The sequence below is a fragment of the Gymnodraco acuticeps genome, unplaced genomic scaffold, assembly GCF_902827175.1.
Source record: "Gymnodraco acuticeps unplaced genomic scaffold, fGymAcu1.1, whole genome shotgun sequence".
Lineage (NCBI taxonomy): Eukaryota > Metazoa > Chordata > Actinopteri > Perciformes > Bathydraconidae > Gymnodraco > Gymnodraco acuticeps.
The window spans coordinates 105,325-132,928 of record NW_022991267.1 but is presented as its reverse complement, the minus strand read 5'-3'; the positions used below and the strand labels follow the sequence as shown (position 1 = coordinate 132,928).

The following is a 27,604-nucleotide window of genomic DNA, read 5'->3' as shown; positions in this document are numbered from 1 at the left end:
AATCAGGGCTAAGATCATATGTCTGTAATAGGTCAACAACTCCCTAATGTGTTGTAATAAATGGAAAGCTTCTGTTGGAATACCATCGTAAAAAAAACACGTATGGGGATTTATTGTTGGATAACTGTTGGATTGCTATGGAGCAAAACAGTTGATTTACTATTACTACTTTTTACTATTACCATTTACTATTACTATTACTAATTGTTGGTACTATTTACGGTTACTGTCATTGGATTACTGTCGGATTGCTATGGAGCATGACACACATTTTTAAACAATGAGAACAATAAACAAAATAAATGACAATAATTCGTATTAAATAAAATCATCTCAAACAACTTTTTTGTTTTATAAAATATAATTTGTTTTATATTTTATTAACATGTAAAACAGTAATATAAATAATTATTGACAAAATGTATATTGCAGATGTTATCATTGCCATTAATTGTCTCGTTTGTCACAAAATAAATTACACTGGTTTGACTTAGATGTGAGGGCATGGGCTTGAGCATGATGTAATTATGTTATCTATCACATTCGCTAACCTGTCTGTCTTTAAATTCTTTAAACAGCTCTGGATGCCGGTCGGCGGGTGCTTAGCCAAGTTTGATGTGTTGGCTCCCTTGGTTTGCAGGGATCTAAAACATTTCTCACAGACAGGCCTCGTGGTGTCCGTAGGCTTGCCCTCACTGTCAGAGATATAGCTCAAATACTTCCAAATTTCGCTTATGGCGTCTTTTTGTCAACAAGCCGAGGCGCAGCGGCAGTTGCACTCCCACTTGCAGCCATGCTTCTAGTTTTCTCACATGCTCTGGCAGCTAGCGCGTGCACGAGAGAGGGGAGGGACTTAGAACGTGTTTGAGAGGGGAGGGACTGCAGGCACGGCTGCAGTGCAGGGAGTGGAAGCAGAGCGCTGAACACACACGGCTCTTATTAAAACGGCGCTTTCTCACCGGAGTACTTTTCCCCGTCATTCTTAAAGTACCGATACTAATGAACGGAGGAATCGTACCGTTTTTAAACGGCAGGGTATCGCGGTACCTTTCAAGTATCGGTACACCGTGCAACACTACGTGTCCAGTGTGATAGTGATGCCAAGTGACAACTTTATAGAAACAGAACTATTTTCAAACCAATGCTTTAAATGTACAGATATGATCATACCAGTCAATTTAAGAGTAGTAGCCCTTTGACTTCAAGCTGTATAAGTGTGAAGACAATTAATGGCCGTATCATCCACATAATTTGTAATTATAAAAACTATTGTTTGTAGCACTACATTTAAGTGTACTTCTGTCTTAACAGGTGCCTTTTCAAAATCAATCCGGACAAGGAGACTAAAATGGAGAGGAAAGCTTCAAAGAAACAGCAGTCAGTAAATCCGAAGGTGCTTTCATTGATCACCAACATCGCTGACTTTGAATGGAGAGAGTAAAATCGCACACACATAGTCACATACATAACTGTTAAGAGTGTTTAGTGTTTTATAGGGGTGTAACGGTACACGTACCCGTACCGAAATTATTCGGTACGGGCCCTTCGGTTCGGTACAGGTGTGTACCGAAGTGTACAGAACGAATATAACGTTAACGTTAAACAACTTTTTGGAAGTAATCTCAGGTGCTGCGTCGCAGCATTCAGAGTAATTTGCTCACATTGGGTTCAACGTGTCATAGAGCGAGCAAGTCATTTCATTGGACGAGAGGCATACTATGAGAGCTGGTCAGAGGGATGTGTTCAAATGTAGTCAGTAATTTGAGGAACTGTCGAAAATTAATGGCGAACGCAGATAAAGTTGAGCTCGAAAATCCTCCAGCATCATTGAAGTCTCCGGTTTGGGAACATTTTGGTTTCGCAGTTACGTACAAGGATGACGGACAAAGACAGGTGGACCGAACCAAAGCTGTTTGTCGGCATTGTTCAACTAAAATTGGTTACGCGGCTGGCAATACATCAAACTTGCACACTCTTGAAAAGGCATCACCCGAACGTGAATATCACCGGTACCAAAAGAAAAAAGACTGAAGTGCAAACCCAACTCCCACTAGCATGTAAGCCTCCACCACTCGCAGAGAGTTCAGACCGAGCCAAAGCTATTACAAACACCAAATATCCTTATGTTGCCATGTTAGCAAAGCGCTACCTGGCTGTATCTGCTACCTCCGTCCCTAGAGAGGGTGTTCTCCACAGCAGGAGACTTTGTTAGTGCCAGCAGATCTGCCCTTTCGGCAAGCAAGTTAATTTTTCTTTAAAAAAACATGAAAATACAATGACAAGCAAGTCATAATGTCAAGCTGGCTGCTTAGGAACTAGTACAGTACAGTTCAAATACAGATTATTTCAGTTCATCGAAATGCTGCACCTTAATGTTTATTTTATTATATTTTGTATTTTTTTGAGTGAATATTCACAGTTTAATAAAAAATAAAAAACCCAAAACTAATAGTTTATGTTTTGTGAGTACTAGTACAGTACAGTTCAAATACAGATTATTTCAGTTCATCGAAATGCTGCACCTTAATGTTTATTTTATTATATGTTGTATTTATTTGAGTGAATACATTATTCACAGTTTAATAATAATAATAAAAAAATATATATATGTTTTGTTTTGTGAAAAAAAATTCTGCTGTACCGAAAACGTACCGAACCGAACCGTGACCAAAAAACCGAGGTACGTACCGAACCGAAATGTTTGTGAACCGTTACACCCCTAGTGTATATGTATGGGTTATATATATAGAACGTATTATAATAACGTGTATATATTGTGTTCTTAATTATGTTACGGCATTGCAAATAATAAGAAATTATAAAAAATAATGGTGGTGGTGTCATTTTTTATTTATATTGTCAAATATTTTCAACATGTTGCCAAAGGCATAACCTTTTAATGATATTGCATACATTGCTTTGCTGCATAATTTCACATATTTTAAAGTATTATGCAGACAAATATCATCATACTTCAGGAGTTCTTTTTTCCAATTTATGTTTTTAAATACAAGATTAACACAATGTAAAAGTACAGTAAACCTACATTTAGAGAAAGTAAATGCATTTATTTTGACAGTTTATTAATGTATTTGAATACAGATTTTTTTCCTGCAAAACATCTGACAGTTAATGTAAACTTAAGCATTTCCGAAAATATAATTACATGTTTTCTTTGTATTTTACATGTAAATGATCTTTGATTTACATTAATATTTTTAAAGAACAACAGTAATCTTCTGTCTTTAAGCTTTTTATTATAATTTAAAAACATATTTATTCTGTTGTTTTAGAGGTAAATGACTCTATTCTAACAATTAATATATGTTAAAAGAAAAAGATTTCATGGAATTATAAGAAGATTTCTTGTGAAATTACAGATTTTTTTGGCAAAAAATAAGATAATTAATGTAAACTAACGCTTTTGCAAAGTAAAATTACGTTCTTTTCTTTGTGTTTTACTTGTAAATGGTCTTAGATATACGGTACTTTTTTGTAATAATAAAAGTAATTTTCTGTATTTTAGCTTTTCTTTATCATTTTTAAAAGATAATTATTCTGTTTTCTAGAGGTTTATGACTCTATTCTAACAAATAATATATGTTAAAAGAAAGATATTTCATGTAAAATTACAGTAATAGAGGCTACTTGTGGTAAGGTAAGTTACTGTTTTTTTACATGTTATCTCCGTATTTTATTTTACAGTTTTTTTCCTTTTTTTAACGGACATTTTCTGGCGCCCCCGTCGCCAGAAAATAACCGTTTTTTTTACAGTATGGTGTATATCAGTATGTAGTGTCTCTACTTTAAAGAGTCCTCTCCTGCTGATGTTCAGGTGTATATCAGTATGTAGTGTCTCTACTTTAAAGAGTCCTCTCCTGCTGATGTTCAGGTGTATATCAGTATGTAGTGTCTCTACTTTAAAGAGTCCTCTCCTGCTGATGTTCAGGTGTATATCAGTATGTAGTGTCTCTACTTTAAAGAGTCCTCTCCTACTGATGTTCAGGTGTATATCAGTATGTAGTGTCTCTACTTTAAAAGAGTCCTCTCCTACTGATGTTCAGGTGTATATCAGTATGTAGTGTCTCTACTTTAAAGAGTCCTCTCCTGCTGATGGTCAGGTGTATATCAGTATGTAGTGTCTCTGACATGTCTCCATGCTTTAATGTTCACAAAGTTCTTTATTTTTCTCATACTGCCTGTGCTGCAGCACCTCTTTTCACCCTCTGTCTGAAACCAGAGCCCAGTCTGCTCTGATTGGTTAGCTCTGTTGTGATACCGCTTAGAGATGTCCCGCCCCTTAGTCTATCACGTACAATGTGTTGGAGCGCTAGCCAATAGAAGCGCAAGTGTTACATAGTGATGTCAGTATGACCAACAAAGGAGTCCAATGGAGAAGTTTCATGTGTGTGTGCGGGAGAGGGAACACAGGGATTTTAGCCTTTGCAGACCATTTACATGCACACAAACCTATATAACACTACAGGAAAGGGTGAAAAAAACCCTCTTTAAATACCTCTTGTCCTTCCCTCTGTTGCAGTGTCGTCCCCTCAGATCCCTGATGCTCATGTGTTGCTCCACGCTGACTGCAATGAGCAGGAGGTGACGTGTGAACTGAGCCGTTACTCTCCTCATGGACCCCAGGAGGCTCAGGAAGCGACTCATTTCCTGGTGTCTCTGAGTGTGGAGGGAGGCGAGTTCAGCACTGCGTTCATTCTGCAGACTTCAGTGGTGGAGAGGGACCATTCGACCCTCATTCAAAATAAACTGGGTCTACGTCTCAGTCCCTCGGGAACTCTTCTCACTGAAGGTTAGAACAAGTGTTTTATATCACTCTTTGTATTGCCTTCCATCAATAACATCCAGAGGTGGGAAGTAGTGGAGTACAAATACTTTGTTACTGTACATTTGTATGGTATCAGTACTTTACTCTGCTACTTCTTTTGTGCAACGACTTTTTACTTTTACTTCTTACATTTTGAACCCAAATACCTGTACTTTCTACTTCTTACATGTTGAACTCAAATACCTGTACTTTCTACTTCTTACATGTTGAACCCAAATACCTGTACTTTCTACTTCTTACATGTTGAACTCAAATACCTGTACTTTCTACTTCTTACATGTTGAACTCAAATACCTGTACTTTCTACTTCTTACATGTTGAACCCAAATACCTGTACTTTCTACTTCTTACATGTTGAACTCAAATACCTGTACTTTCTACTTCTTACATGTTGAACACAAATACCTGTACTTTCTACTTCTTACATGTTGAACCCAAATACCTGTACTTTCTACTTCTTACATGTTGAACTCAAATACCTGTACTTTCTACTTCTTACATGTTGAACTCAAATACCTGTACTTTCTACTTCTTACATGTTGAACCCAAATACCTGTACTTCTACTTCTTACATGTTGAACTCAAATACCTGTACTTTCTACTTCTTACATGTTGAACCCAAATACCTGTACTTTCTACTTCTCACATGTTGAACTCAAATACCTGTACTTTCTACTTCTTACATGTTGAACCCAAATACCTGTACTTTCTACTTCTTACATGTTGAACCCAATACCTGTACTTTCTACTTCTTACATGTTGAACCCAATACCTGTACTTTCTACTTCTTACATGTTGAACCCAAATACCTGAACTTTCTACTTCTTACATGTTGAACACAAATACCTGTACTTTCTACTTCTTACATGTTGAACCCAAATACCTGTACTTTCTACTTCTTACATGTTGAACCCAAATACCTGTACTTTCTACTTCTTACATGTTGAACTCAAATACCTGTACTTCTACTTCTTACATTTTGAACCCAAATACCTGTACTTTCTACTTCTTACATGTTGAACTCAAATACCTGTACTTTCTACTTCTTACATGTTGAACTCAAATACCTGTACTTTCTACTTCTTACATGTTGAACCCAAATACCTGTACTTTCTACTTCTTACATGTTGAACTCAAATACCTGTACTTTCTACTTCTTACATGTTGAACCCAAATACCTGTACTTTCTACTTCTTACATGTTGAACTCAAATACCTGTACTTTCTACTTCTTACATGGTTGAACTCAAATACCTGTACTTTCTACTTCTTACATTTTGAACCCAAATACCTGTACTTTCTACTTCTTACATGTTGAACTCAAATACCTGTACTTTCTACTTCTTACATGTTGAACTCAAATACCTGTACTTTCTACTTCTACATGTTGAACCCAAATACCTGTACTTTCTACTTCTTACATGTTGAACCCAAATACCTGTACTTTCTACTTCTTACATGTTGAACTCAAATACCTGTACTTTCTACTTCTTACATGTTGAACTTAAATACCTGTACTTTCTACTTCTTACATGTTGAACACAAATACCTGTACTTTCTACTTCTTACATGTTGAAACCCAAAATACCGGTACTTTCTACTTCTTACATGTTGAACACAAATACCTGTACTTTCTACTTCTTACATGTTGAACTCAAATACCTGTACTTTCTACTTCTTACAGTTTGAACACAAATACCTGTACTTTCTACTTCTTACATGTTGAACACAAATACCTGTACTTTCTACTTCTTACATGTTGAACACAATACCTGTACTTTCTACTTCTTACATGTTGAAACATCAAATACCTGAACTTTCTACTTCTTACATTTTGAACTCAAATACCTGTACTTTCTACTTCTTACATGTTGAACCCAAATACCTGTACTTTCTACTTCTTACATGTTGAACACAAATACCTGTACTTTCTACTTCTTACATGTTGAACCAAATACCTGTACTTTCTACTTCTTACATGTTGAACCCAAATACCTGTACTTTCTACTTCTTACATGTTGAACTCAAATACCTGTACTTTCTACTTCTTACATGTTGAACACAAATACCTGTACTTTCTACTTCTTACATGTTGAACACAAATACCTGTACTTTCTACTTCTTACATGTTGAACTCAAATACCTGTACTTTCTACTTCTTACATGTTGAACACAAATACCAGTTACTTTCTACTTCTTACATGTTGAACACAAATACCTGTACTTTCTACTTCTTACATGTTGAACTCAAATACCTGTACTTTCTACTTCATACATGTTGAACACAAATACCTGTACTTTCTACTTCTTACATGTTGAACACAAATACCTGTACTTTCTACTTCTTACATGTTGAACTCAAATACCTGTACTTTCTACCTCTTACAGTTTGAACACAAATACCTGTACTTTCTACTTCTTACATGTTGAATACAAATACCTGTACTTTCTACTTCTTACATGTTAACACAATACCTGTACTTTCTACTTCTACATGTTGAACACCAAATACCTGTACTTTCTACTCTTCTTACATGTTGAACACAATACCTGTACTTTTCTACTTCTTACATGTTGAACCCAAATACCTGTACTTTCTACTTCTTACATGTTGAACCCAAATACCTGTACTTTTCTACGTCTTACATGTTGAACTCAAATACCTGTACTTCTACTTCTTACATGTTGAACACAAATACCTGTACTTTTCTACTTCTTACATGTTGAAACACAAAATACCTGTACTTTCTACTTCTTACATGTTGAACTCAAATACCTGTACTTTCTACTTCTTACATGTTGAACCCAAATACCTGTACTTTCTACTTCTTACATGTTGAACCCAAAAAACCTGTACTTTCTACTTCTTACATGTTGAACACAAATACCTGTACTTTCTACTTCTTACATGTTGAACACAAATACCTGTACTTTCTACTTCTTACATGTTGAACTCAAATACCTGTACTTTCTACTTCTTACATGTTGAACTCAAATACCTGTACTTTCTACTTCTTACATGTTGAACTCAAATACCTGTACTTTCTACTTCTTACATTTTGAACCCAAATACCTGTACTTTCTACTTCTTACATGTTGAACTCAAATACCTGTACTTTCTACTTCATACATGTTGAACACAAATACCTGTACTTTCTACTTCTTACATGTTGAACCCAAATACCTGTACTTTCTACTACTTACATGTTGAACTCAAATACCTGTACTTTCTACTTCATACATGTTGAACACAAATACCTGTACTTTCTACTTCTTACATGTTGAACCCAAATACCTGTACTTTCTACTTCTTACATGTTGAACACAAATACCTGTACTTTCTACTTCTTACATGTTGAACACAAATACCTGTACTTTCTACTTCTTACATGTTGAACCAAATACCTGTACTTTCTACTTCTTACATGTTGAACCCAAATACCTGTACTTTCTACTTCTTACATGTTGAACTCAAATACCTGTACTTTCTACTTCTTACATGTTGAACTCAAATACCTGTACTTTCTACTTCTTACATGTTGAACCCAAATACCTGTACTTTCTACTTCTTACATGTTGAACTCAAATACCTGTACTTTCTACTTCTTACATGTTGAACCCAAATACCTGTACTTTCTACTTCTTACATGTTGAACCCAAATACCTGTACTTTCTACTTCTTACATGTTGAACCCAAATACCTGTACTTTCTACTTCTTACATGTTTAACCCAAATACCTGTACTTTCTACTTCTTACATGTTGAACCCAAATACCTGTACTTTCTACTTCTTACATGTTGAACCAAATACCTGTACTTTCTACTTTCTACAGTTGAACTCAAATACCTGTACTTTCTACTTCTTACATTTTGAACCCAAATACCTGTACTTTCTACTTCTTACATGTTGAACTCAAATACCTGTACTTTCTACTTCTTACATGTTGAACTCAAATACCTGTACTTTCTACTTCTTACATGTTGAACTCAAATACCTGTACTTTCTACTTCTTACATGTTGAACACAAATACCTGTACTTTCTACTTCTTACATGTTGAACTAAAATACCTGTACTTTCTACTTCTTACATGTTGAACCCAAATACCTGTACTTTCTACTTCTTACATGTTGAACTCAAATACCTGTACTTTCTACTTCTTACATTTTGAACCCAAATACCTGTACTTTCTACTTCTTACATGTTGAACTCAAATACCTGTACTTTCTACTTCTTACATGTTGAACTCAAATACCTGTACTTTCTACTTCTTACATGTTGAACCCAAATACCTGTACTTTCTACTTCTTACATGTTGAACTCAAATACCTGTACTTTCTACTTCTTACATGTTGAACTCAAATACCTGTACTTTCTACTTCTTACATGTTGAACCCAAATACCTGTACTTTCTACTTCTTACATGTTGAACCCAAATACCTGTACTTTCTACTTCTTACATGTTGAACTCAAATACCTGTACTTTCTACTTCTTACATGTTGAACCCAAATACCTGTACTTTCTACTTCTTACATGTTGAACCCAAATACCTGTACTTTCTACTTCTTACATGTTGAACCCAAATACCTGTACTTTCTACTTCTTACATGTTGAACCCAAATACCTGTACTTTCTACTTCTTACATGTTGAACCCAAATACCTGTACTTTCTACTTCTTACATGTTGAACCCAAATACCTGTACTTTCTACTTCTTACATGTTGAACTCAAATACCTGTACTTTCTACTTCTTACATTTTGAACCCAAATACCTGTACTTTCTACTTCTTACATGTTGAACTCAAATACCTGTACTTTCTACTTCTTACATGTTGAACTCAAATACCTGTACTTTCTACTTCTTACATGTTGAACTCAAATACCTGTACTTTCTACTTCTTACATGTTGAACACAAATACCTGTACTTTCTACTTCTTACATGTTGAACTAAAATACCTGTACTTTCTACTTCTTACATGTTGAACTCAAATACCTGTACTTTCTACTTCTTACATGTTGAACCCAAATACCTGTACTTTCTACTTCTTACATGTTGAACTCAAATACCTGTACTTTCTACTTCTTACATGTTGAACCCAAATACCTGTACTTTCTACTTCTTACATGTTGAACTCAAATACCTGTACTTTCTACTTCTTACATGTTGAACTCAAATACCTGTACTTTCTACTTCTTACATGTTGAACCCCAAATACCTGTACTTTCTACTTCTTACATGTTGAACTTAAATACCTGTACTTTCTACTTCTTACATGTTGAACACAAATACCTGTACTTTCTACTTCTTACATGTTGAACTCAAATACCTGAACTTTCTACTTCTTACATGTTGAACTCAAATACCTGTACTTTCTACTTCTTACATGTTGAACCCAAATACCTGTACTTTCTACTTCTTACATGTTGAACCCAAATACCTGTACTTTCTACTTCTTACATGTTGAACACAAATACCTGTACTTTCTACTTCTTACATGTTGAACACAAATACCTGTACTTTCAACTTCTAACATGTTGAACACAAATATCTGTACTTTCTACTTCTTACATGTTGAACTCAAATACCTGAACTTTCTACTTCTTACATGTTGAACACAAATACCTGTACTTTCTACTTCTTACATGTTGAACCCAAATACCTGTACTTTCTACTTCTTACATGTTGAACTCAAATACCTGTACTTTCTACTTCTTACATGTTGAACCCAAATACCAGTACTTTCTACTTCTTACATGTTGAACACAAATACCTGTACTTTCTACTTCTTACATGTTGAACTCAAATACCTGTACTTTCTACTTCTTACATGTTGAACTCAAATACCTGTACTTTCTACTTCATACATGTTGAACACAAATACCTGTACTTTCTACTTCTTACATGTTGAACCCAAATACCTGTACTTTCTACTTCTTACATGTTGAACCCAAATACCAGTACTTTCTACTTCTTACATGTTGAACACAAATACCTGTACTTTCTACTTCTTACATGTTGAACACAAATACCTGTACTTTCTACTTCTTACATGTTGAACTCAAATACCTGTACTTTCTACTTCTTACATGTTGAACTCAAATACCTGTACTTTCTACTTCTTACATTTTGAACCCAAATACCTGTACTTTCTACTTCTTACATGTTGAACTCAAATACCTGTACTTTCTACTTCATAGATGTTGAACACAAATACCTGTACTTTCTACTTCTTACATGTTGAACACAAATACCTGTACTTTCTACTTCTTACATGTTGAACTCAAATACCTGTACTTTCTACTTCATAGATGTTGAACACAAATACCTGTACTTTCTACTTCTTACATGTTGAACTCAAATACCTGTACTTTCTACTTCTCACATGTTGAACACAAATACCTGTACTTTCTACTTCTTACATGTTGAACCCAAATACCTGTACTTTCTACTTCTTACATGTTGAACACAAATACCTGTACTTTCTACTTCTTACATGTTGAACTCAAATACCTGTACTTTCTACTTCTTACATGTTGAACTCAAATACCTGTACTTTCTACTTCTTACATGTTGAACTCAATACCTGTACTTTCTACTTCTTACATGTTGAACTCAAATACCTGTACTTTCTACTTCTTACATGTTGAACACAAATACCTGTACTTTCTACTTCTTACATGTTGAACTCAAATACCTGTACTTTCTACTTCTTACATGTTGAACCCAAATACCTGTACTTTCTACTTCTTACATGTTGAACTCAAATACCTGTACTTTCTACTTCTTACATGTTGAACTCAAATACCTGTACTTTCTACTTCTTACATGTTTGAACACAAATACCTGTACTTTCTACTTCTTACATGTTGAACTCAAATACCTGTACTTTCTACTTCTTACATGTTGAACCCAAATACCTGTACTTTCTACTTCTTACATGTTGAACACAAATACCTGTACTTTCTACTTCTTACATGTTGAACACAAATACCTGTACTTTCTACTTCTTACATGTTGAACACAAATACCTGTACTTTCTACTTCTTACATGTTGAACACAAATACCTGTACTTTCTACTTCTTACATGTTGAACTCAAATACCTGTACTTTCTACTTCTTACATTTGAACCCAAATACCTGTACTTTCTACTTCTTACATGTTGAACTCAAATACCTGTACTTTCTACTTCTTACATGTTGAACTCAAATACCTGTACTTTCTACTTCTTACATGTTGAACCCAAATACCTGTACTTTCTACTTCTTACATGTTGAACACAAATACCTGTACTTTCTACTTCTTACATGTTGAACACAAATACCTGTACTTTCTACTTCTTACATGTTTCAACACAAATACCTGTACTTTTCTACTTCTTACATGTTGAACTCAAATACCTGTACTTTCTACTTCTTACATGTTGAACCCAAATACCTGTACTTTCTACTTCTTACATGTTGAACTCAAATACCTGTACTTTCTACTTCTTACATGTTGAACCCAAATACCTGTACTTTCTACTTCTTACATGTTGAACCCAAATACCAGTACTTTCTACTTCTTACATGTTGAACACAAATACCTGTACTTTCTACTTCTTACATGTTGAACTCAAATACCTGTACTTTCTACTTCATAGATGTTGAACACAAATACCTGTACTTTCTACTTCTTACATGTTGAACTCAAATACCTGTACTTTCTACTTCATAGATGTTGAACACAAATACCTGTACTTTCTACTTCTTACATGTTGAACACAAATACCTGTACTTTCTACTTCTTACATGTTGAACTCAAATACCTGTACTTTCTACTTCATAGATGTTGAACACAAATACCTGTACTTTCTACTTCTTACATGTTGAACTCAAATACCTGTACTTTCTACTTCTTACAATGTGAACACAAATACCTGTACTTTCTACTTCTTACATGTTGAACACAAATACCTGTACTTTCTACTTCTCACATGTTGAACACAAAAAAATAACCTGTACTTCTACTTCTTACATGTGAACCCAAATACCTGTACTTTCTCTACTTCTTACATGTTGAACACAAAATACCTGTACTTTCTACTTCTTACATGTTGACTCAAATACCTGTACTTTCTACTTCTTACATGTGAACTCAAATACCTGTACTGTTCTACTTCTTACCTGTTGACCTCAAATACTGTACTTTCTACTTCTTACATGTTGAACTCAAATACCTGTACTTTCTACTTCTTACATGTTGAACACAATACCTGTACTTTCTACTTCTTACATGTTGAACTCAAATACCTGTACTTTCTACTTCTTACATGTGAACCCAAATACCTGTACTTTCTACTTCTTACATGTTGAACTCAAATACCTGTACTTTCTACTTCTTACATGTTGAACTCAAATACCTGTACTTTCTACTTCTTACATGTTGAACACAAATACCTGTACTTTCTACTTCTTACATGTTGAACTCAAATACCTGTACTTTCTACTTCTTACATGTTGAACTCAAATACCTGTACTTTCTACTTCTTACATGTTGAACCCAAATACCTGTACTTTCTACTTCTTACATGTTGAACACAAATACCTGTACTTTCTACTTCTCTCATTTTCCAAACAGCTGGTTCCTTTAGTCTGAATGTGTGTTTGGTGCGTGATCGTTATTCTTTAGAGTCATTGCGTGCCTATTGATTTGAACACGATCCGTGTATCCATCATTTCCTGGTCTTCTCTAAAGAAGAGGGACCAATGGAAACGTTGTCATGTTGTCGTTGTTCAGCATGGAAACATTCATTAGCTAACAATGACATTATTGTTCTATTAATATAAAGGGAGGTCAGGTACTCTTTAAAGCAGCTGCTAGATATGGGTACTTTTTACTGAAGTACATTTCAAAGCCTCTTTACTTTTACTTGAGTAAAGAAGTTTAGTCAGTACTTCTACTTTTACCAGAGTATTTTTAAACACGAGTATCTGTACTTCTACTTGAGTAAAGGATGTGTGTACTTGTGCCATCTCTGATAACATCACAACAGACTATTTTTTCTCTCTGTTTTCTGTCCTGCAGTGATCTTCCTGGTGTTTTCCCACATAAAGTCTGTGTCCGCTCCTCTGAGAGGAGACGTTCTCCTGTACTGCGGCTTCAGGCAGCAGGAGACCCCCTTAGCGCAGGAAGTGGCCGTTGAATGGCGACTGCAGCACCGGGGGAAAGGCTGGAAAGTGTTTGAAATGAAGACGAGGCTGGATGATGCAGAGGGGAGCACAGTGGGTGAGTGCTGCCACTGGTATTCTGCTTTATCTGGATCAGACATCCGTTTTACCACAACGGAGATATTTACAGCGTTACAACAGCAAAGATTAAAAGATTTTAAAAAACAGCATTATAAAATTAAGTGGCAGCAAGTTACCATATAAAAGTAATTCAAAGTACAGCAGCCACTAATAACTAGTCGAGAGTAAAAAGTGTCATTGCACATGACCTGTGTGTGTGTGTGGGTGATTCTCACGAAACCACCTTTGGTCATGTCTGTGAGGAATTGACAGACAAAATTACAAAAATAATCTAAATAATCAATTCTATATCAAACTGCATTGTGTATTGTATGTGGTACTATTGCTATTTTTGTAGTTGAGGTAGTAATTCATATTTTTTTCACCATTTTTCCATGTAGAAATTCATTACCGTAATGCGTCCGGAGTTTATTTTTTTACATTTAACCCCAAAATATCACAATAAATCTGCACAATTTAATACATACATAAATACAAAAAATTGTTGAAATGGTACATTCTTACTGGTAATATAATTATTTTGGGTCTAAGATTTATGAATTAAAATATTTTTGGATTAATATGTGTGTCCGGAGCATGTGAAGTTCATTACCGATGCACTGCCTATTTGGCCCCATTACAATTCCTGTTTGTTTAAATTAGTTTTTTTTTTACCCATGATGCATTGCATGGAAGAGAAGATGCAAGATAGCTACAAGGTAAGATGTCCTTTCAAGGTCAAGCTATAGATATGTTAAAGATTCAATTTACTGACACCCCAGTGTACACTACTAACTGTCATTACCGTAATGGGGTATTATATAATGTTTTTTTTAAAGTTATTGATTCCAAAATCAATAGAAAAGTTGCTTTTATAGAGCCAGAATGATAGTGCAAATATTTCTTTTGTAGCATCATGGCTATGCTAACTATTATGCTAGCTAGTGTTATGGTCATTCATTACCGTAATGCTCTGCATTCATTACCATGTCATATAGGAGGCTGTTACGGTAATGAACAAAATTGTTGCGGTAATGAAAGAAATGTGTGCAGCTATGTATGGTGAACTTTAACTATAAAGAAATCATTTATATATATTATTTGAATCTAATTTATTTAATGAATACTGAATCCCTCTTGAAATGAAGTTCAGAAAAGGTGGAAAGGAAAAGGGCAGCTTCCAAGGTGAGGGTGGTGAAGCACAGAGAGAAAGTGTACAGCAACCCAGAGCTGCTGGAAGAGTACAGAAGGAAGGAAAGAGAGAGGTTAGAACAGGACATCTTCACATTGTGTGTGAGAGAGAGAGTGAGTGAGAAAGAGAGAGACAGAGAAAGAGAGAGACTGAGAAAGAGAGAGACAGAGAGAGAGAGACTGAGCCAGTGTTTCCACCAGGGGGCCGTCTTGCCGTCATTGGATGCCGTTTTTCAGCTCGGAGCGCCCTCAACTCGAGCCGAGGCGGCCCAAAAAAAAGATTTATCCGAGAGAAGATCGACAATTTTTATCGTTTAAATCAGGGGTTCCCAAAGTGTGAGGCGCGCCTCCCCTGGGGGGCTCCAGAGAGCTTCAAGGGAGGCGCAGCCGCCAGAAAAAAATAAAGAGAAACAGTGAAATCTAGCTAGTTAACTTCAGCTAACTTTATGCGAGCTGCAAAATATGGATAGATTTTTTGTGAAGTTACCTAAAGTGAGAGAGGAGACAGCGTCTGTCAGAAAACGAAGGAAGTATGACAATGATTATTTGAAGCTAGGATGTTCATGGACCGGTCCTGATGACACTCCACTGCCACAGTGTGTTATCTGCAACGAGGTGCTAGCTAATGACAGTATGAGACCATGTAAACTCCGGCGTCATATTGAGACGAAACACCCATGTTTGGTGACCAAGCCACAGGAGTTTTTTGACCGGAAGCTCAAGGAATTGCAGTCACAGAAAAATGTCATTGACACATTTAGCACTGTGAATACAAAGGCAACCGAAGCATCATACCGAGTGGCGTTACGGATAGCTAAGACAGGTAAACCTCACAACATTGGTGAAACGTTACTCCTCCCTGCTGCTAAAGACATCTCCGTCTCAACTATTTCTCTCCGAGTGCAACGTATGAGGAAGCTGCCATCCTTAACCTCAACATGTTTAAAACATAAAGATAAAGAGGTTTAAAAAAGCTATTGTTTAATGTTTAAGGAGGTGACGCTCAGCCAATCAAAAAATAGGAAGGTAGCGAAAACAGAGCATTTTATGACATTTTCTCACCTTACATTTTCTCTTTGCAATGCAATTGAATACCCCTGCATTATAGCAACAATAATGATAGCAATAATAATTGGGAGGGGGGGCGCGGCTGTGATTATGTTCTCTGAGGGGAGGCTCACCTTCCCACACTTTGGGAACCCCTGGTTTAAATGACAAAAAGGAAAATGACATCCCTCTGTTGGAGGGGCAAAGGAGGCTGGTGGGATTTTTTTCGCCACCAACAAAGCCGGTTCCTGTGACGGAAAAAAGTGTACTGCCAGCGAGCCTTGCCGTTGGCTCTCAGCCCGAGCCTGAGTTGCCGCCATCCTAGTCTCCGCCAGCATCCCCCGCCCGTGCAGGTGCCCCGGGGCCGGAGTTGTCGTCATCTAGCCTCCCACCCCATCCAGAGCCTACGCCATCTGACAATGTCACTTCTACACCCGTAAGCCACGAAGAGAAACCGGTCAGCCACAACAAAAGGAAGTTTGTCGGAACCTGGAAAATGAAGTTCCCGTGGTTGTGCTATAATAAACAAAGTCATAAAATGTATTGCACACTATGTGTAAGGGAAAAAAAGCACAACGCGTTCACCTCGGGGACGTCCAACTTCAGGGTGAAGACTATAGAGATGCACATAAAGGGGGTGGATCACAAAGCAGTGCTAGATGCACAGCATTTACGGAGAAACAACATTCAAGTTGCCGTTAATCGAATGGTCTGTGCCAGATCAAAGGCGGTAATTGCGGCCAAGAGGAACGTGTATTACCTGGCAAAAGAACTGTTGCTGACACACAAAAACAAAAGCTTGAATGAACTGTGCATTCTGCAGGGATGTGAAACCTTGGCAGAACTGCGAGTTTCAGAGAACGCCCTCACAACGACATAGTGCAGGACATGCAGTGCGCCGTAATGTGCTGAAGGAGGATTTCATTGCAAAGTTAAATAACTCAACATTCAAGGGGCTCATGACTGACGAGTCCACGGACATTTCGGTGGAAAAGCTTCTTTGCACATATGTTAACCTAATAAATGACGGTGACTTAGAAACCCACTACTTGTGCAACACAAAGATACTGCATGCGACGCTGCTTCCGTAACACAAACCATTAAGGAGCAGTTGCAAAATTACAACATCGACCTGAACGACATAACTGGCGTCCGTACAGATGGGGCAGCGGTTATGACTGGAAGAGAAAATGGGTTCGGGGCGCGTTTTAAAAAGGGAAAACCCAGCCATCGGTGGCACACACTGCGCTACACATAAGCTAAACTTCTGTGCCCAGCAGGCTGCTGTGGCGATTCCATCCCTCCAGCGCTACCAGAGGACGGTGGGCAGCATCTATGGATACTTCTCCAACAGCAGCTCTCGGCAAGCACGGCTTAAAGAAATGCATGTCATCCTGGACACTGATGACGTTCAGCCTGCTGTAACCTCAACGATCAATGCGCTGTGAGTCATGCAGATTGGAGATGAAGGCGGCCTAAAATTCCAAGAATTCTTGGCCAACATTGTGGAGAAAAACGGCGAGATGTATTTTAAGGGAGAAAAGATAAAGGCCACCAGGGCGATGCGGCAGGCCGTGGATGGTGTAAGGCAGCGCTTCCTCGACACCCTCATCCAGAATATTGAAGATCGTTTCCCAGACATCGGCCTCTTTTCCGCTTTTCGCATATTTGACCCATGGTGTCTGCCACGGGACAACACTGAACGTGCGCGATTTGGACGCAATGAGCTGCAGACCATCCTGGATCACTTGTGCCCAGCGGGACGGGAACCTATCGTTGACACGGACACCTGCAGCGCAGAGTGGTCACCTTTTAAGGAGCTGGTCCATGCAAACTACAGCAACAATTCCTTCCAGGAGTTGGTGAAGATCATGGCTACACAACATGCGGGCTTCCTACCTGAAACCACAAAGCTCCTGGCTGCAATCTCGGTCATTCCAATGAGCACGGTGCGGTGCGGACGTGGATTCAGCATTCAAAATCGCATAAAGACCAAGGGCAGGGCAAGAATAACAGCAGGAAATCTCGACTGAATCTGCATTGAAGGACCACCCATTGAACAGTTTGACTTCTACAGAGCCCTGGAAAAGTTTAGAGTGGAAAAACACTACCGCATTTTCCAAGGACCATGCAAGGAGCGATGTCCCTGCCGGCAGCGGTGATTGTATACAGGTACATTATGTATCATGTAACAAACGTTACGTTACTATTGTCTATTGTGTGTGTAAAGAGACAGTATATAAAAGTAACGGTGCAATTCAAAATTGTGTGTGTGTGAATATATACGTAAAGCGAAAGTATTTATAAAGCAATAGTATATCTCTTCTCCATGTAAGGTCATTACCATAACAAAAGCTTTTCATTACCGACATGCTCTGTTCATTACCATAACACTTCCTTAATAAGTTAATATTTTGATAGGAATATGGAAAACCTTCAAATTTTCATTTTGTACAGGAAATGTTTGGTATGTCTGTTCATATTTTAAAATTGTCTTTTTTCAATCAATTGTACAATTTACACCACAGTAAAAGTCAATGTGTGGAACATAAAATTGTGTTACGGTAATGAAGTTAATAACTAAAATTATTATATTATTATATATTTACCTGAATTATTACACTATGTGACTACTTGTGACTATTGACAGCAGCATACGTTAAAAAATAAAATGCCAAACATTTACTCAAATATTTAGTTATCATCAATTGAAAATGTGTTACGGTAATGAATTTATTTGGTCAATGACTCGTTAAAACTCTCTAAAAATGTGTTTTAAAACATACAGAACTTTTCTTTTACTAGGGCTAGTTCATTTAGAACCTGGTTGATACTAATGAGAACAATTATTTTCAAAATCTGCATCGAACTGTTTTGGCTCATGTTACACCAAGTTCGTGAGAATCACCCGTGTGTGTGTGTGTGTGTGTGTGTGTGTGTGTGTGTGTGTGTGTGTGTGTGTGTGTGTGTGTGTGTGTGTGAAAAGTACTCTGGTGTGAAAGCGCCTAATGTTTCACAATCACAACCTTTTGTGAACGCAGAGTGGCTGTTTTGACATCACAGAATAGTTGGGGTATTTAAACATTTAAAACAAACGTAATATCATTCAGAAATATGTCATGATATTATTTAATAAATATGTTGTTGAACCACAATACATGGATGAGGTAACTGAGACATATAGTAACTTTGAAACTTGTGTTCGTAATCATCAGTTTGTGTGATTACTTTGGGATTGAATTCCTCTTAACCACGTAATAAATGGGTTGTTAAATTATCATTTTTTTAACATTTAATTAGTGAGATGGTTCAGCTAGGACCAAGCTCTAAAACTTCATAATTGGTCATCAATTTGTGTAGTTACTGTAGGAATTAATCTTGTATGTAAACTGCATTCAACAGCCTTAGCTAAGTATAAGCAGTCTGCGCAAAACATACAAGTAAGAGAGAAAGAAACAACAAAAAGCTGTCTCTAAATCAAGCCAGAAGATAGACCTCGAGTTGAGATTGTTTTTCAATTATTTCGGTTTCATTCTCTGTGGTCAGTGCTGGCAGAAAGGAAGGGTTCGAGCGTGAACGCCTCTCTGGTCGTCGGACAGGGAGACGCCTCGTTGACTCTGTCCCGGCTGAAGGCGCTGGACGAGGGGACGTACATCTGCACCGTCACCCTCGGGCCTTTCAACGCCCAGCAGGTCATCCAGCTGCACGTCACTCGTAAGTTTAAACTCAGACCAGACTCAGTTTGATCCCACAGGCAACGAGGCAAGGCAAGTTTATTTAAATAGCACCTTGATACGCTTATACTGTGCAATATGATGCAGTACTATAGTATATACCAGTCAAAAGATACAAGTACTTTAAGCTTTGAGATACTTTTTATGTACCTGATTATTTCCATTTCAGTTGTTCACTTATTATTTAGCACCTCTCAACACAAGGCAATTCAAAGTGCTTTACAAACATGAAAGACATTAAGACATTTATTATAAAATGGCATTTAAAAACACTCCTTTCAAAGCAAAGATAATAAAACATGAATAAAGTGACAGTGCAGTGTGAGATACACACATCTGAAATGTTTAGCTCTGACTCAATCATTGCTCACTTTTTAGCAGAAATTCTATGACCTTACTTTCTTTCTACTTTAATGTCTTAATGTATATTATTTAATTTCATATTCTGTTCTTGTATCATATTCTATTCACATGTATATAGACTTCTTGCACTACGTTTTATTTGTATTTTATTTTACATGTTGCATTGTTGGAGGAGCTCAGGTCAGAAGAATGTCATGTTATTTCCGTAGCTTTGTGCATCTGACAATAAAACCTTTGAATCTTTGAATATATCAATTAATCTTTGTTTTCAGAACCTCCTGAGGTTTCCCTCTCAGAGGAGAAGTTTGTTTTGAAGACGGACCCGCCCCAGACGCTGAGCTGCCACTGCTCTAAATATTATCCACTGGATGCTCAGGTCTGTCACTAGATGTTATAACAATTCAATGTTTTCGATTATTACTTGGATGCTTTTTAACCTTTGTACTGTGTTAATATTAACTTTACACACGTCTTTTTTTGCCGTCTGTGAGGGAAAGAAATACTGAAATCTGTATTTTTTAAAATCTTTTTTCCTTCTAATTTGTTATTCTTTTCTAAATAACACACTGTTATTTACTCACTAATAACACACAATTATCCTTGTTTTTATTTATTGGTTTAATTCCATAATCTCGGGCTTTTTTGGCGTCCGTCAGGATCTGAATTTCAAAATAAAAATAACCGGAAACAGACGTAGGCCTATAAGGGACATTTCGAGCATCATTGCGATACACAGCCACTGAACTGATTACCCAAGATCCTCAGCTATGGCTTAAGCTCGCTGATTGGATGTTTTAGCCGCAATGCACGTTGGGATATGGTGTGAATGCCATATGAAATCTGAAAAATTATATTAATTCAGTTTCTTATTATTATTCTTTTTTTGATCATTAAAAACTCACCTGTTCACAATTGTAATGGAAACTTCTGTGTAGCAATGCAGTGGGAGTCACCGACTCAGGAAAGAGACACGGGAAGAGCAGGAGCTTTGATGTCAAACACTGGAGGTTTATTTGGAGCTTCAGCCGGAGAATTCACATCACAAGTCCAAGAGCCAGAGGTTCTGACTTCACGGTAGAGTTGCCACGTCAATTCTAAAGAACTCTTTAACTAGTTCTGAGAGCATCATCAAACTGCTGCATAACAAGATAAAATCATAACCACCTCTATCAGTGACGCCAACAGGCAGGAACATAGAACCATAACACCTCTATCAGCTGACTCCAACAGGCAGGAACATAGAACCATAACACCTCTATCAGCTGAATCCAACAGGCTAGGAACATAGAACCATAACACCTCTATCAGCTGACTCCAACAGGCAGGAACATAGAACCATAACACCTCTATCAGCTGACGCCAACAGGCAGGGAACCATAGAACCTCATAACACCTCTATCAGCTGACTCCAACATGCAGAACATAGACCATAACTAAACCTCTATCCAGCTGATGTCAACAGGCAGGAACATAGAACCATAACACCTCTATCCAGCTGACTCCAACAGGCAGGGAACATAGAACCATAACACCTCTATCAGCGACATCCAACAGGCAGGAACATATAACCATAACAACCTCTATCAGCTGACGCCACACAGGCAGGAGGAACATAGAACCCTAACACCTCTATCAGCTGGACTCCAAAAGGCAGGAACTAGAACCATAACACCTCTATCAGCTGACGCCAACAGGCAGGAACATAGAACCATAACACCTCTATCAGCTGATCCAACAGGCAGGAACATAGAACCATAACACCTCTATCAGCTGATGTCAACAGGCAGGAACATAGAACCATAACACCTCTATCAGCTGATCCAACAGGCAGGAACATAGAACCATAACACCTCTATCAGCTGATCCAACAGGCAGGAACATAGAACCATAACACCTCTATCAGCTGACTCCAACAGGCAGGAACATAGAACCATAACACCTCTAATCAGCTGATCCAACAGGCAGGACATAGAACCATAACACCTCTATCAGCTGATCCAACAGGCAGGAACATAGAACCATAACACCTCTATCAACTGATCCAACAGGCAAGGAACATAGAACCATAACACCTCTATCAGCTGATCCAAAAGGCAGGAACATAGAACCATAAACACTCTATCAGCTGACGCCAACAGGCAGGAACATAGAACCATAACACCTCTATCAGCTGATGTCAACAGGCAGGAACATAGAACCATAACACCTCTATCAGCTGATCCAACTAGGCCGGAACATAGAACCATAAACCTCTATCAGACTGATCCAACAGGCAGGAACATAGAACCATAACACCTCTATCAGCTGATCCAACAGGCAGGAACAATAGAACCATAACACCTCTATCAGCTGACGCAACAGGCAGGAACATAGAACCATAACACCTCTATCAGCTGATCCAACAGGCAGGAACATAGAACCAATAACACCCTCTATCAGCTGATGTCAACAGGCAGGAAGGAACATAGAACATAACACCTCTATCAGCTGACTCCAACAGGCAGGAACATAGAACCATAACACCTCTATCAGCTGACGCCAACAGGCAGGAACATAGAACCATAAACACCTCTATCAGCTGATCCAACAGGCAGGAACATAGAACCATAACACCTCTATCAGCTGATCCAACAGGCAGGAACATAGAACCATAACACCTCTATCAGCTGATCCAACAGGCAGGAACATAGAACCATAACACCTCTATCAGCTGATCCAACAGGCAGGAACATAGAACCATAACACCTCTATCAGCTGACTCCCCACAGCAAAAACCCGAGGCAGGAACATAGAACCATAACACCTCTATCAGCTGACGCCAACAGGCAGGAACATAGAACCATAACACCTCTATCAGCTGAAGCCAACAGGCAGGAACATAGAACCATAACACCTCTATCAGCTGATGTCAACAGGCAGGAACTTAGAACCATAACACCTCTATCAGCTGACGCCAACAGGCAGGAACATAGAACCATAACACCTCTATCAGCTGATGTCAACAGGCAGGAACATAGAACCATAACACCTCTATCAGCTGACGCCAACAGGCAGGAACATAGAACCATAACACCTCTATCAGCTGATCTAACAGGCAGGAACATAGAACCATAACACCTCTATCAGCTGACGTCAACAGGCAGGAACATAGAACCATAACACCTCTATCAGCTGATCCAACAGGCAGGAACATAGAACCATAACACCTCTATCAGCTGACGCCAACAGGCAGGAACATAGAACCATAACACCTCTATCAGCTGACGCCAACAGCAGGAACATAGAACCATAACACCTCTATCAGCTGACGCCAACAGGCAGGAACATAGAACCATAACACCTCTATCAGCTGACGCCAACAGGCAGGAACATAGAACATAACACCTCTATAGCTGACGCACAGGCAAGGAACATAGAAACCATAACACCTCTATCAGCTGATCCCAACAGGCAGGAACATAGAACCATAACACCTCTATCAGCTGACGCCAACAGGCAGGAACATAGAACCATAACACCTCTATCAGCTGACGCCAACAGGCAGGAACATAGAACCATAACACCTCTATCAGCTGACTCCAACAGGCAGGAACATAGAACCATAACACCTCTATCAGCTGACGCCAACAGGCAGGAACATAGAACCATAACACCTCTATCAGCTGACGTCAACAGGCAGGAACATAGAACCATAACACCTCTATCAGCTGACTCCAACAGGCAGAAACATAGAACCATAACACCTCTATCAGCTGACGCCAACAGGCAGGAACATAGAACCATAACACCTCTATCAGCTGACGCCAACAGGCAGGAACATAGAACCATAACACCTCTATCAGCTGACTCCAACAGGCAGGAACATAGAACCATAACACCTCTATCAGCTGATCCAACAGGCAGGAATAGGGAGACAGAACACTGAGAGCAAAGCAGCCAAGGTTACGAGGTGCGTGTGCTCAGTCAGGACAGTTTGAACTGATCAACTGGGTCAAAGTTATGGGCCTTGGAAAATATTCCACAACAACCATGGCCTTTGACCCCTAACCCATCACAGTCCCCCTGCTTCCACTCCTACTGTTCCTCCTAGTATTATTAGTAATACTACTTTATTATTTGCCCCTCTTGTTCCCCGTGTAAAGCGGCATTGGGTCCCTTGAAAGGCGCTATTCAAATTGAATCCATTATTATTATTAACATTAATATTATAGCACAGTTTGATTAATTGATGGACAGGTCATATTTCTCTACTTTCTCCCTCCTTCCAGATTGCTTTTTTGTGAATTGATTTATGTTTTATGATATTTTGTGTATTTTACACTCTTTGTTTTATTTTTTCCGTTAAGTTTCTGGCTTTTGGTCTACTTCATTCCCTTTGTGTTCTGTTTTCTATTGTTAACCATTTTCTAACTGTAACTAAATGTGCTCTATTAATTCAGTTTCTTATTATTAAGATTATAGCACAGTTTGATTGATTGATTGACATCTCACTGTTCTCCCTCCTCTCAGATGGAGTGGTGGTCCCTCTCTCCTGAGGACTCAGAGCCCAAACTGCTCCTGGATCAGGGCTCTCTCTCCAGCCACCGGCAGCACGGAGACGGTTCCTACTCCCTGTCCTCTCACCTGTCTGTCCCCTCCAGCGGCTCCCCGGGGACCAGGCTCACCTGCAGGGTGTCCCACCAGGCCCTGGACGCCCCTGTGTCTCTCACTGTTGTGGTAGAAAGTCCAACACAAGGTAATAATGTGTGGCTGTTGCTGTGATGTTGTTTAAAGTTAACAAGAGAAACTTTGACAGAAGCCGTAATGTTTCAGAAACCCTCTTGTTTTACAGCAGCAGGGTTTAAGACACCCTGGTTCTCAACTACAGTTTTTCACTTGACCATCAGTACATTTCTGTTTAAATGACACAAAACCAATATCATTTTCCAAACCTCCATGTTAACTTACCCATATTTAAAACAATTTAGCAATTTGGCATCAACAACCTTGTCTTATCTAATATAAGTTTAAAATATTATATAAAAATACAATAAATGTGTCATGATCATAGCTGTATTTTTTGTAATAGCTTCAATGTCATGTGACCCAGTGACTCCAAATCCACAGCAGATAATATTACAAGTAGGGCAAAAACACATGGAGACAATTAGAAGTTTAATTCAACTTTTCCTTGATTTAAATATGATCAAATATAACACACCTCCTTTTTGGGGAATTTTAAGTGTTTTTATGACTAATGGTCATTTTTATTTGTCCTACCCCAACCCTCCCTTATATTGTAAAGCCACTTTGATTCCTAGAAAAGCGCTATTAAAATATGATGTATTATTATTGCATTGTAGTCCACTCTATATTTAATCAGAAAGTGTATCATCAAATATTTTATGTCTTGAGAGTTGCTTTACATTACATACTGTGTATATCTTCTCTCTTCAGGCTCCTACTGGTGGGTCCTGGGTTTCCTGATCGTCAGCGTGCTGTTCTTCCACCAGGTCATGACATAAAAATAATATAAATAAGGATTTATTCTAACCCCCTGATCCCACCGGAAGCGTCTGCGCTGCGCTGCGGCTGTGCCGCGACGCGCTGCGACCTCCTCCTGCGACCTCCTCCTGCGACCTCCTCCTGCGTCCTAACCCACCAGGCGCGTTTCAAAACGTTGCGGAAGCGGAGCGTCGTGTGTGCAGCCTCGCAGTTGTTGGATGAACGTTCCACTTCCTGCCCGCGCTGCGTCAAAATAGGATTCATCCTATATTTTAGAAATTCCTTGCGGCGAAGAGCTTCTGGGACGCTTCGAGCCGCGGCGCAGCGTGGCTCAGCGTGGCTCAGCGGGTCTGGTGGAATAGCACCCATTGACTAGAGTGGCCGCGATCGCTAAAAACGCAGCAGCGCAGCGCAGACGCTCCTGGTGGGATTAGGGGGTAATAGCCCAGAGATATTTCCTGTTGTGAGTCTGTAAGTTATTATTAATGTTATAAGAAGATATCACTGGTTCTTTCCACTCGAGGGGTTAGACTTTCTTTTTGGATATAGTATTCCTGTTCTTGCACTATTTCTTTTTAACCCTCCTATTGTCTTCGTTTCCCCCTTACTTTGGTGTTCGCGGTCAAATTTGACCGGTCCTGTTTTAACTACTGGTATACATGAAAATAGACACTGAACATGTATTGCGTGTGCCAGGTGTGATTCACATGGGGGGGTGGGCACATAAGGGGGGGGGACACATCTAGAGTATATGTGTGTGTGTGTGTGTGTGTGTGTGTGTGTGTGTGTGTGTGTGTGTGTTTTATCTGATCCGATCCGGATATTTACTAATTCCTTTTCTTTATGGCGGTCATTTTTGACCGGGAACACCATGGTTGTTACAAAGTTGACTAAATCATTTTCACTCCGAGTGGGAGGATGATTATTTTTTTGTTTATTCCAATTCACCGCTTTACCGAAGAAGGGTAATTTAGAGCATTTAAAAACGGTGCACAAACGCTATGAGACGGAATTCCCTCCTAATTCTGCCCTACGCTCTTCTGTTCGTTACGTGCATATGTAACAGAGTTAAAAATGTGAATACATAATTATAAGTTTGTGTTCATAATAATTTGTGAATTTTAAGAGATGAGATTGATTAATTTAATATTTTAAGTTTTGTTTCCCGTGGGAACACCTTCCCGTTGCACGTCTTTGTTTACTTCAGGTATGTATTTTCCACCCTCCGTGGACTGGCCATCTGTAGAATCTGGAGAATCACAGAACGGCCGGTCGTCAAGGGCCGGTTCGATTAGCTGACGGTCGTTTATGTTTTTAAATGGCATAATTTTCGCTAGCAGCTAAAGTCTTAAAGGCTTCGGAATTCCCCCATTGTAGTGAAAAAACTGTAAAGACTAGGGCTCCCAAACAGCATCTTGCATAGGGCCCCCAAAAAGCTAGAAACGGTCCTGAGTGTGAAGGAACTGCTGTGGAAACAGAGCAGCACTTCCTCACACAATGCCAAACATTTGAACCTGTACAGAAAAAATTATTTCCAAAACCTAAGCATCCTCGAATATTTAAAAAAGAAAATGAAAAACTAAAGATATTACTCAAAGAAAACTGCATTCGTTTGTCTCTGCCTGCCACAGTATGAGGGAATCGGACTGACCTGCAACACCAGGTCTCAC

At 38.5% G+C, this 27,604-nt stretch overlaps 1 protein-coding gene across 1 annotated transcript; it reads left to right on the top strand.

Annotated features, from left to right (window-relative positions):
• Positions 1–4,540: 4,540 nt before the first annotated feature.
• Positions 4,541–25,954, top strand: LOC117562057 (tapasin-related protein-like; the record flags this gene model as incomplete). Its single annotated transcript, XM_034239831.1, has 6 exons — positions 4,541–4,810; positions 13,913–14,113; positions 19,900–20,067; positions 20,723–20,826; positions 24,960–25,185; positions 25,887–25,954. Coding segments are annotated over 6 exons (1,037 nt in total), but the record flags the coding sequence as incomplete, so codon positions are not given.
• Positions 25,955–27,604: the final 1,650 nt, after the last annotated feature.